The sequence below is a fragment of the Musca domestica genome, unplaced genomic scaffold, assembly GCF_030504385.1.
Source record: "Musca domestica strain aabys unplaced genomic scaffold, Musca_domestica.polishedcontigs.V.1.1 3, whole genome shotgun sequence".
NCBI classification, from domain to species: domain Eukaryota; kingdom Metazoa; phylum Arthropoda; class Insecta; order Diptera; family Muscidae; genus Musca; species Musca domestica.
Window position 1 is genome coordinate 28695874 of NW_026712299.1, and position 12873 is coordinate 28708746.

General features: G+C 35.5%; 2 protein-coding genes across 5 annotated transcripts; both read left to right on the forward strand.

Moving 5' to 3' along the window:
- Window positions 1–283: 283 nt before the first annotated feature.
- LOC101901799 (aquaporin) lies at window positions 284–1315 on the forward strand. The gene has a single exon (XM_005183535.4). It carries the CDS (start codon window positions 370–372, stop codon window positions 1171–1173), a length of 804 nt encoding a protein of 267 aa, XP_005183592.1. The 5' UTR covers window positions 284–369; the 3' UTR covers window positions 1174–1315.
- Window positions 1316–2575: 1260 nt separating this feature from the next.
- LOC101901087 (transmembrane 9 superfamily member 2) lies at window positions 2576–12527 on the forward strand. 4 transcript variants are annotated; one of them, XM_005183532.4, is made up of 6 exons: window positions 2576–2685; window positions 2898–3355; window positions 6270–6464; window positions 8368–9356; window positions 11103–11262; window positions 11322–12527. In XM_005183532.4, exons 2-6 carry the CDS (start codon window positions 3179–3181, stop codon window positions 11823–11825), a joined length of 2025 nt encoding a protein of 674 aa, XP_005183589.1. In that variant the 5' UTR covers window positions 2576–2685; window positions 2898–3178; the 3' UTR covers window positions 11826–12527. The 4 variants fall into 4 exon arrangements, with proteins under 4 accessions (XP_005183589.1, XP_005183588.1, XP_058980591.1 ...); XM_005183531.3 differs by having other exon boundaries at window positions 2631–2760; XM_059124608.1 differs by lacking the exon at window positions 2576–2685 and adding an exon at window positions 2686–2820.
- Window positions 12528–12873: the final 346 nt, after the last annotated feature.

The following is a 12873-nucleotide window of genomic DNA, read 5'->3' on the forward strand; positions in this document are numbered from 1 at the left end:
TCTGAGGGGATTTTTATGACAGTATTCAGGATTGTGCTATGTCGACCGTACCTTGTATTCATGATACCATGTCTCTACTTGTTCTAATATTCCACCTATCTCAAATTGTAAATCTTCGTAATTACGATACGTTACGAATAACTCACATGTCATTAGAACTGTGTATGTGGCAACTACATTTCCCAAGTGCTGCCAATATTTCCCATAAAGTATAGCATTTTAAATTCACCGGATGTGGCAACATTATTTATCTATAATTGTACCGTTATTTTTTGTTTCTCCTTTAATGATGCAATTCATTCCCACAGTGTCAACTATTGGTGTTTGTCGTCGTTTGTTCCTCATCCATTTTGTTCATACAATTTCAATATGTCTACCCCAGCGCCAAAATATTCTTTTGGATTTGAAGAATTGCAATCGAAAGATCATCGCCTATGGAAATCAATATTGGCAGAATTTGTGGGAAACTTCATTTTGAATTTCTTTGCCATTGGCGCGTGTACACAACCTGAGGATGGAACATTTAAAGCTTTTTCGTTTGGCTTTAGCATTTTTATGGCCATAACAATTGTGGGTCATCTAAGTGGTGGACACATAAATCCGGCGGTTACGATTGCAATGGCCCTGGCTGGTCGCATAAGTCTCATCCGTATGGTTATGTATATTGTGGCTCAGTGTATGGGATCGGCAGCTGGTACGTGCGTGCTTAAGCAACTATTGGACGAAGCATATCACAATGGCTTGGGTCACACCTCTCTGGCCGAAAACATCACCGAGCTTCAAGGTATGGGCATAGAATTCGTACTTGGATTACTGTTGGTTCTAACCGTTTTTGGAGCTTGTGACCCTGGCAAACCGGACAATAGATTTATTGCACCCTTCAGTATTGGTATGGCAGTAACGCTGGGTCATTTGGGTACAATACGTTATACAGGAACTGGAATGAATCCAGCCCGAGCATTTGGTACGGCTTTTGCAACAGATCGTTGGGAATCGCATTGGGTCTATTGGGCTGGACCGATATTGGGTGGCATTGTTGCGTGTATGATTTATTCACAGTTTTTCGAGAAACCCATGCCGACACCAAAGCCAATCGAGGCATCTGATAAGTATCGCATTCATGCCTATGAACGTGAAATGAAAAAGTTGGAAATTGGCAGAGATTTTTCTTAAATTGTTGGGATCTCTTGTATATAATATATATTTTTTGTATTATTTGTAAGAAAATTATGATTTTGTAATATTTTGTTTGTATAAATTGTAATATTTTTAATTATGTAAATAACTATATTGTTTATAAATCTCGTAAAAATAACTCGTAATTTATTTCTAATGAGAAGGGGTATGAGGGTTTGCCAACGTCCAATTTAAATGCTGGTCAATTACCAATGTTGGTATTTCTCGGTTGAAAGTAGCTACAACTTCGCGGACTCCTTGAGGTCCCGTGTACAATATTATTTTTTCCTTGAAGTCCACACTTCTCTAGTAAGTGCTCTCTAAAGTTATGCTGGTGTATGGTGTAGTTCCAGTGTTTTTAAAAAAGGCTATCCACTTAAACTTTACTTTTTAAAAATGTTTAAATCACGTAGCTGGATTAATTTTGTATTTTATTAGGTCAGGTTGCTTTTCCGGCAGGTTTTGACCAGCACTTTTTTCTGAGGGAGAAGTTAGTTTTATTCTATTTTGCAAGAAAACTGTGGAAAATAAAACAGACGGAATCCCAGCATAAAATTGCATGCAATCAGCTTATTTGTCAAAACGAAACAATTTGTCCGCCATAAAAAGAAATGAAACACACAAATATTAAAAATGAATTGAAAAACAAAAGAATTCCGATTTCCAAAGTAAAAAAAAAATTAAAATTAAGTGTGTCAGGTTACCCTAAAATTTGTAACAATTGTTGCAAATTATTACTGGAAGTCGTCTGTTTACACAGAAGTTCTGCAAAAGAGAACCGTTCGAGAGAGAAATTTTGACAGTTCTATTACTGAGAGCATGCAAATTCTTGCTGGATAAATTTCTTCTTGCAAACACTTCCAACTCTTCTTCTTCTTCCGATGATGTATATTTTTGGCAAGAAATTTTAAAACATATTTATTTTGAAAAACGCAAGCACAATTGTTTTGTTTTTCGATTCATATTTAATTTTTGTGTTCTTAATTTCTATTATTTTCGGACAAATTGCTTTGTTTTGATTAATAAGCTGATTGCTTGCAAGTTTTTGCAGGGATTCCGGCTGACATTTAAAATTGTACAGTTTTTTCTTTATCAATTGTATGTGATAGAATCAAAGAGGTAGCCCATTACATCTTTTTTTCATATCCCTTCATTGCTAAAATTATATTTTGATGTACCAATTTTGACTTTGACAAGTAAATGGAGATGTTTGATTTTGACTTTTTTATTTATTTTTATTTACAGTGAAAACTTAGCTTTATTCCTAAAAATCAAAAGAAATGTATTGTCCACTTTATTTACAATGTAAACGAAGTTTTATCACTGGTAAACTACATTCTTTTGATCAGCTGTTTGCCTTTCACACAATCACTCATTCACAGTTTAACATGCATGTTCAACAAAAGTCATGCATTTTGTCGCCACCCCCCAAAGTCCACAAACATCCAATCTGGCAACATTATGCCACGGTGACGTTTCTGAAATATAGAAAAAAGTTTAGAAAAAAAGGTAATTTTTTAACGACGACGAATAAAGGAAACGAGAATTTCTGAAGCTAATATATTTAATAAATTACTTTCACAAGTAATATTGAAAAAATTCCTTTTGCAATTTATTTTTTTACGGCGCAGCGTGCAAAGAAGTGTATAAAAGCTTGTAGTATAAACCGATTGTTTTACAAATACCATTTCATTTACATTACACATGTTTTGTCTACGTAGGCCCGAAATTATTGCAGAAGAAGAATACAAAAGAAATACATTTGTTTAAATACAACAAATTGACTGGTGGCGGCTGTCGGTGTCCATTCATCATCGTCACACTCAACGACAACATCAACATCATCATCGAGTCATCACAAGCAAGTGGTACTTGACACAAGGTGCGGAAGGAAGGTGGGCAAACATAATTTTCTGCGAAGAGTAAGGGAGGAAGCTGAAGTTTTGTGGCAGCAGAATCAGTTTATCTGAGTTACTTCTTCTAGTTCTAAGAAAAGCTTAAAATGTTGGCCAGCAAGCAAAAAAGCTGGCAAAAACATTATTCCGTGATGCGTGCGGAATACGGTTTGTGTGTGACGTTGTTGTTGTTGCAACTTGTCGGTGTCAGTCATCAATTTTATTTGCCGGGCTTAGCACCCGTAAACTATTGCATGAAGTCCGATGCGTCCAGTAATTGCAAGGTAAGTAGTAAATGAGTCAGTAGAGTGTACATTTCATATTTTGCTTTTGCCAATTTGTCCAAGTATGTCTGGAGGGAGGAGCGCATATGCTTCTCTCACTTTAGTGTGATAAGAAATTTCCGCATTTTTTCCTTTTTTAATTTCTTATCTAGACACAAACTAATCAATTAGTTTGCGACACACATAGTTTTTTTTTGTTAAGTTTCATTTTTAATGAGCATTTCTTTTATCTTAGTTTTGTTCGGTTTCCCTCTCGGATTTGTTTTGTTTACAAAGTGAATAAAAGAGAAGAGACGATAAAATTCCAAGTTCCATGGAATGAAGAATCTATAACTACTGAATTGCTTTTTCGGTCTAATCTTTTGATATGATAACATTTTCCGAATTGGTGGTATATATTGATTTATTTTGTATCCAAGCAGAACGCTTTATATTTAAATGCTGCTATTATGAATTTTGCCACTTAGTTCGTAGGAACAAAGTGGTCGGTTAGGCTCCAAGAAACTAACATCTCAGTTTAGGTGGCTATAAGTTTGTTGTAGAGTAGATTACATGTTGTAACATTATTTTATATATATTAAATTCTTTGAGGCTAAAAGAGATTAATATGTCCGACACAGCCTTACTGTGTACCTTCATTAAATTTATGTTTAATGTTGTTTATATGTTGAACATTTTGATCATAAAGCTGCTTGATAGTCACATTAACCCTGTGACCTTATATCTCACTCTACAAGTTCAGGGTTTTGACATTTTAAAAAAAAGTCAATACTCATCAAAGATCTGTGTTTTTTAGTTACGTTTTTAATATGGTTTAGTGTTCCCCTTTTGGTGGTATGTCTTTTTAATCAAAAAAGACATGTTGTTTTTTTTTAATTAAAATTGGCTAAAAAAGTGAGATTTGTGTGGTCGTGGAGAGCAAAAGTAATAATAATAAAAAATATCTTGGAAATAAGAAGACATCGATTAATACCCATCCTAAATTTCTGTGAGTTTGGTTTAAATGTAGATTAGAAATGGTGCTGCAATAAAAATGAGTTGTGAAAGTGAATTTTTTTTTTATTTTTACGCTAAAGGGATTTTTGGTCTAATAGCTATGCTTTTCTTTTATAATTTTAAATATAAGAATAGTGCAATAATTAAGAGCTGCTCTACGTTATGTTAAAGGAAATCCTTTTCAGAATCTGTATCGCCGCCTAACCAAAGCCTTTGCTTACTTGTTTTAGGTTGAACACAAAATGTTTCATACCAAATATTATTGATATCCGGAGCAAACGATGGCTTAAAATTTTCCAAACAATATTTGTTTGGCCCAAGGGCGAACCCTATTGAAATTGGTGATAATCGGATCAGATTTGGATGTAACTCCCATATATATCTTCAACCGATTTCCGGTTAATTATGCATTAAATGGCCAATATCAGTCCAAATGATCTCAATTTTGGTACATCCGACCGAATTCAGTCTAGAAGCAAGTACTTCAAACTTGCTGAAAATCGGTTCAGATATAGCTATAGCTCCCATGTACAGGGTGAGATAAAAAACTGAAACAAAGTTAAACGCTATAATTTTTACATTTTTCTTTTTAAATTCTATTGAATGAAGGCAAAAAAGGTCGTAAATAGCATCAAACTTTAGAATAAGTTTAGATTTGTTCGAATTGGTCACCTTTGGCACGAATTATGGTCTTCAAACGGCCAATGAAACCGTCACACGCTGCCCGAATGTTGCTCTGCGGTATTTTGGCCCATTCCAGGTGAATCGCTTGCTTGAGGTGATCGACACTTTGGTATTTTTTTAGTGCCAACATTGCTTTCCAAAATACTCCAGACACAATAGTCCAACGGATTGGTATCCGGAGATTTTGGTGACCATTGTGCGCTGGAAATGAAGCGAGGAATCTCATTTTGTAACCATTCCTTTAATACATCCTCCAGGTTATTTTTGCGATAATATTCGGCATTTTTTCTGATGCCACGTCGATTAATAGGAGCGGAGAGCGACCATCGGCTGTTATGGCGGCCCACACCATGAACGGCGCTTGAGTTCTGGTGGCCATCCGAAAGTGCACATTTTCAGCTGACCTCTTTGGCAAGTAAACACGACCATTTTGTTTGTTTACAAACTGCTGGACAACTGCTTGAGTGTTTTCTCATCGAAGAAAACCAAATTCGGCAGTTCACCACTTTTTGTTGCGGTGTAAGTTCTTGCACTTTTTGGAATTTCAGTGGCTTTATACCGAGCTCATTTTCAATATTTGCCGAATGGAATATTGCGATATGTTTAGCTCACGAGCAATTTTTCGGCCACTGCGACGCGGCTGTCGATCAAGTCGCTTCTTTACTTTTCGAACCATTTCTGCTGATGTTGCTGTTTTCTTCCGTCCATTTCTTTGACTTCGGACCACGCTACCAGTATTACGGTAACGAACGGTGGTACGAGACACAAAAGATTAATTCACATTCAAATGCTGGAATGCTCTAACGATAGCCACTTGTGATTTTCCAGCCAAATATAAAGAAATCACACTATCACGCTTGAATTCCATCACGAATAACTTTTTTTCTGGAAAATTCTCACCAAAATACTTTTGTGCGCTTGTAGGCACTATAATGAGATGTGACTGGAATAATTTTGACATCTGTCGGACGAGTGACTTAAAAATGACAGCAGTCTAAAGTTGGTCGCACTTTTTTCATCTCACTCTGTATACTGTATTATCCTACCATTGTCGTATGTATTTAATATGTTAATTTAGGAAATACGCTCTTCTCTCAACAAGGTATATTAAATTGTAAATATATCTTTTTAAAATGGCAACTTTTTTCTAATATTTAGTGGTTTTCAATGCATTTAATATAAAATAAATTTAACATAAATTATAATGCCCGTTTATTTTCTTCTCTTTTTCCAGTCTAATGTTACCCTCTACGTTAATCGCCTAAATACCGAAGAATCTGTTATACCCTATGAATATCATCATTTTGATTTTTGTATTGGCAATGAAAACAATTCTCCCGTTGAGAATTTGGGCCAAGTTGTGTTTGGCGAACGTATACGTCCCGGACCATATAAAATCAATTTTCTTGAAGACATCAAATGTAAGGCGGTAAGTATTTAATTGTTTTACAATATCTATTATTTTGTTATTTCCATGGTGATGGTAAAATCTTATCTATGTTGTTTTGATCGAAACATGTAATACGTGAGTGTTATGTTTTCGTCAGAAGAGAACATTATGTCTAATGTTTGAAACATACTTGACTATTTAGATACCTTTTTTGTTTATTTTTACTTAACATTAAAATTCCTTTTAGCATGGAGAGGGAGTTGCAGGAAGTGTGTGTGGTGGGAGCCATATATATGAAATGTTATTGTTATGACACTTGTGTAAACATACAATGTGTTCAGCATTGGTTGTAGATTTTATCAAGAGTAGCTAAAAATGTAAGGGGACCTATGAAAATCTGTGGAAACATCTTAGCATTGTCATTTTTAATTTTTATACCCTCAGCCATATGGCTAGTGAGGGTATATATCATTTGATACGGCCAAAACGTGCCTCATCGAAATAATGGTTTTACACCCTAGGTTTCTTTGGGCCAAAACCGTTTCAGGACATTTGGAGTCGATCTAGCCATGTCCGTCCGTCCATGTGTCTGTCTGACTACTGGGCTGGTGTGCACGATAACTCTCAAAGGGAGTATCCGATTTGATTCAAACTTCGTACAACCTAATATTATTGTTAAACTTACATCGAGTTCGGAAATGGGCAATACCGGTCCACTCCTTCTGGTATCTCCCACACAATGATATCTCCCACAATGAATATTCATGAAGTTCATAAAAAACGAAATTAACATCCGATTCCATTCATGGTACATCTCAATATTTCCATCAACACAAGATCTGTTTTAAAGATGGTAGAGATCGGACTATTCCTTCTGGTATCTCCCCCACAAAGGGTCGAAGTTTTGAATAACCTAAATGATCATAATTACCAGTTAGTTCTCTTCAAACTACACACATCACAATATTTTTATTACCCCAAAGTGTGGTGTGAAAATGGGATATACAGTCCACTCGTTCTGGTACTTCCCCCACAAAGGGTATCCATGTAGCTCATAAAAACGGGAAATTAGCACCCGATTCCATTCAGACTTGGTACATCTCAATATTTCCATCAACATATGATCTGTTATAAAGATGGTAGAGATCGGACAATTTTTTCTGGTACTTCCCCCACATAGGGTTTAAGATTAAAAAAAAAAACGCTCAAAGAAAGCGAAAAAGGCATCCAACTCTCTTCAAATTTCACACACCCAAATATTTTTACTTACGTAAGATCTATTGGGAAGATGATATATATATCTGCCAGCCCCTTCTGGTACCTCACCCATAAAGGGTCACATTTTTCAATACTTTTATCTGTCATAAATTGCGAAACAAGTCAGCGACCAACCAGAAACCTGAGATGAATATGGTATTTATGATTTCGCATAAAATTGGATATAAATGTTCGATTTTTTGGAATTTTGTCCATACCAATATTTTCTTATCTGTATTAGATGAAGTATGAAAATGGAATACTTCGATCGATTATATCTAGCACCCCACGCACATTTCAACATTTTCTAAAAACTATCACATATCTCATATAAAGTGAAGGAAGTTGTCGATATAGTAAAAACCTGGCATGTTGCAATATTTATAACATATTTTTTTAGGTCCGATACGAAATACACAATAGTGGCCCATTTCATCGGACCTACTCCACAGAGGGTCAACAACTTGAATAATCATAACAGAAGTTAAAATATATTTAAATAATCGAACATTGGCTGAACATCGGCAAAACCAACTGATATTTTCCAACTTGTTTTATTTGTAATAGATATAATAAAGGATTACACCCTTCTTTGTTAAAATATCCAATAGTCACACTGAATACATAAAAAATTCTGTAAATAAAAAATTATAGAGACGTCTAATATTTATTTATTTTTTTCCAGGTCTGTACTAAAACCTATGTCGGTGGTGATTCGGATAGCGATCGACGTATGATGGTCCTCAAGAAGGGCATTAGCTTGAATTACCAACATCATTGGATTGTTGATAATATGCCAGTGACTTGGTGTTACCCATTGGAAAACAATAAGCAATATTGCAGCACTGGTTTCCCCATGGGTTGTTTGGTGCGTGGCGAAAGTGATGCTGGCTGTTTGATTAATCCCAACTACAATAGACGTGGCTTTTATTATCCCTTCAATCATGTTGACCTGAAGGTAACCTATCACAGTGGCCAAACCGAGGAATGGGGTGTGGGTTTCCGGGCCAATGGCGGACGAATTATTTCCGTTAAAGTTACACCACGTTCCATTAATCATGTGGATCCTAAAAATTTGAATTGTGACAACACCGATCCCTTGGCCATTAAGGGTGGCCCATTGGCCTCTGGTGAAAAGCTGTCTATTATCTACACCTATAGTGTGGAATTTACACGTAACGATAATGTGAAATGGTCTTCAAGATGGGATTACATTTTGGAATCAATGCCACACACGAACATTCAATGGTTCTCTATTTTAAATTCTTTGGTTATTGTTTTGTTCCTGTCCGGTATGGTGGCCATGATTATGTTGCGAACCCTACACAAAGACATTGCCCGTTACAATCAAATGGAAAGTGGTGAAGATGCCCAGGAGGAGTTTGGTTGGAAATTGGTACATGGTGATGTTTTCCGTCCACCACGTAAGGGTATGCTGTTGTCGGTGTTCTTGGGCTCGGGTATTCAGGTCTTTTGCATGACTTTGATTACATTGGCCTTTGCCTGTTTGGGATTCCTGTCGCCAGCTAATCGTGGTGCCTTGATGACATGTTCCATGGTGTTGTTTGTGGCATTGGGTACACCGGCTGGCTATGTATCGGCACGCATCTATAAGAGTTTTGGTGGCATCAAATGGAAGAGTAATGTTATTTTGACATCTATGCTGTGTCCAGGGTAAGTGGATGATAAAAAAGTATATAAGTTTTGTTGTTTCAAAATAGACTCAATTCCCTTCTTGTTTCTGTGGAAAAAATGATATTTTCTAGTGAGTAGACAGACAGTGGGATTAAGTCTTGAATGTTTAAATACCAACTAAAGACGTTATGCCACCAAAAAAACTAGAACTGCAAGAATGTACAATTTTGTACTACAATAATCGAAAACCAGTAAGGAAAAGTCAAATGTCGGACGGGGCCGACTATATTATACCCTACACAACTATGCATATTTAGTAGAGCTCCCGTAACAATAGAATTTATTTGATTATACCACCTATCAACATTTGGCCTTAGAGCAGTTATAGTTTGGTTTCTGAGAAAACTTATACATGGGAGGCATATCCAATTCTGAATCGATTTTAACCAGATTTGACGGAGACATTTTAATCTCTTATACGAAATAATATTGCTATAGAGTGCATGATATCACTTCGAGAAGGATTATATTAAAACATATGTATCGCCGCCGAGTTCCACAAAATGGAAAAGTATGTCCGAAATGCATTCCATTTGGGCTGATATTAGCCATTATTAGCACAATAAACCCAAAATTGGCTGAAGATATATATGGGTGCTTTATCCAAATCTGAACCGATTTTGATAAAATTTGCCAGAGGTATTTCCGAGCTCTACAAGATATCTGGTAAAAAAGATCATTGTTGTCGAATGCATATTACGAATGCGAGAGACTTAAACACCAAATCGGATGAAACATATATATGGGAGCTATTGCTATATGTGAACCGATTTTCACCAAATTTGATGTACTTGCTTCTAGGATAAATTGAGTCGTAATTACCAAAATTCAGGTAATTCGGACTTATATTGGCTATTTGGTGCATAATAAACCCGAAATCAGCTGAAGATATATATGGGAGCTATATCCAAATTTGAACCGATCTTGAAAAAATTTGGCAGAGGTATTTCTGGGCAGTATCTGATATATGGTACCAAATATCATTGTTGTCCAATGCATATTACGAATGTGAGGGACCTAAACACCAAATCGGAAGAAACATATATGGAAGCTAAAACTATATCTGAACCGAGTTTCTGGAATTTATACAGTCGGAATTGCCAACATGAAGTCCATTTGGGCTGATATTAGCCATTTGGTGCACAATAAACCTGATATCGGATAAAGATATACCTCCCATATCCTAATCTGAACCGATCTCGATAAAATTTGACAGAGGTATTTTCGAGCAATATCTTATGTCCAGTAGCAAATATTGTTCTTGTGGAGAGCATATTACGCATGTTAGGGACTTAAAACCCCAAAATCGGATGAAACATATATGGGAGTTATAGCTATATCTGATTCGATTTTCACCAAATTTTATGTCCTTGCTTCTAGACTGAATTCGGTCGGATCTGCCAAAATTCAGGTCATTTGGACCGATATTGGCTATTTAGTGCACAATTTACCCGAAATCGGATGAAGATATATATGGGAGCTATATCTAAATTTCAATAGGGTATATCCTTGGGCCAAACAAATATTGTTTGGAAAATTTCATCTCAATCGGACAATAAGTGCGAACTGCATTTTGTTCACAAGAATACATGGACGGATGGACAGACGGACTGACATACATAAATCGACTAAGAAAGCGATTCTATGAAGATCCTCAAAAGTAACTATGGGTCTATCTCGCTTCCATTTGTATTAAATTTAATATTTATTGTCTTATCTTTGCAGCATTGTCTTTGGCCTCTTCTTTGTAATGAATCTCGTTTTGTGGGGTGAGGGATCATCCGGTGCTGTGCCCTTCAGCACCCTGATTGCTCTGCTGGCTTTGTGGTTTGGCGTTTCGGTACCTCTAACATTTGTGGGTGCCTACTTTGGTTTCCGTAAAAGGGTAAGTTTTCAAAGACATTTTCAAGTTACTTTTAATAATTCCTGTTACTTTTCTTTCAGTCCTTGGAACACCCCGTACGCACAAATCAAATACCGCGTCAAATTCCCGACCAATCGATTTATACTCAACCCATTCCTGGCATTATTATGGGTGGCGTCTTACCCTTTGGCTGTATTTTCATCCAGCTCTTTTTCATACTCTCCTCAATTTGGTCGAACCAAATGTACTACATGTTCGGTTTCCTGTTCTTGGTCTTTGTAATTTTGGTTATCACCTGTTCGGAGACGACAATTCTGTTGTGCTATTTCCATCTGTGTGCAGAGGACTATCATTGGTGGTGGCGTTCGTTCTTGACGTCTGGCTTTACGGCCGTATATCTTTTCATTTATTGTTGCCATTATTTTGTGACAAAACTATCGATAAAAGATGCTCCCTCGACTTTCCTGTACTTTGGCTACACGGCAATTATGGTATTCCTATTTTTCTTGCTGACCGGTTCGATTGGTTTCTTTGCCTGCTTCTGGTTTATACGCAAAATTTACAGTGTTGTAAAAGTGGATTAAAACTGGAGTATACATTTAAAATGGCTTTATTTTACGATTGAATAGCTTTTAAGCTATTATAATATTATTATTTTTTTTATTATAAATTGTGTTGTGACTCCTCCCAAGTGTCGCGTCTGTCATTGTCGTTGGCCAGAAGGGGATTCGTGACGCATATGATAAAAATAAGAAAGAATTATATTTAAGTTGTGATTTATTTCAATATAGAATTAACGTAAAGATATGTGTCTCTGTGTGTGTTCTGTTCGTTTATTTTTCTCTCTCTGTAAATTGAATGAAATTGAGGCTGTCCATAGAAGCATAATTATTGAAAGTTTGGCCAGTCGATGATTTGTGTTTTTGTTTTTCTAATTCAGGTGTATAGCTGTCACTATTTACACATATCTTTTGAATGAAACGCGCAATAAATTATCCATAAAAAGCAAGCAAGTGTATTAACAAAAAATCTCCTCTCCATCCAAATTTCCAAAAATTACTTTACATTCGATACGAAATGTGCAACATAGGGAATAACTTTTGATTTCTTTTGAGCTAGAAATAATATGCAAACGTTTTGAATAGTATTATTCCATAATCTGAAATATTCCGTGGAGATTATCATGTTTTTAATTGAAAGTTTCAAAATGCGTTTTTCTTAATTTCAATGGAAAACTTTATATTTTAATTTAATTTTTCAAAATAAACACTTCCGCCTATCAGTATCATCATCTTTTCGTTACCCATGAAAAATGGGAAAATATTCGTTTCCAATTCCTTTTCTTTGTGATTTCCGAATTTATTAATTCATGTTTATCGGTTCCAATTACTTCTTGCGCAAGTATTTTTTTGTAGTTTGATTTTTAATCAAATTTGTTTTGTCCATATTCTAAATTCGTATTTAATATGTAGAGAAGACAATGATAATATAATGTTATTGCCATTTCTTTTTGTAATGATAAAACAACTGCAAAAACAAATAAAAAAGAATGAAAAAAATATAGTAATGATAATAATTTCATATAACGTAATAATTAGTTTAAAATATTTAAACTATATTTAATAAATAAAA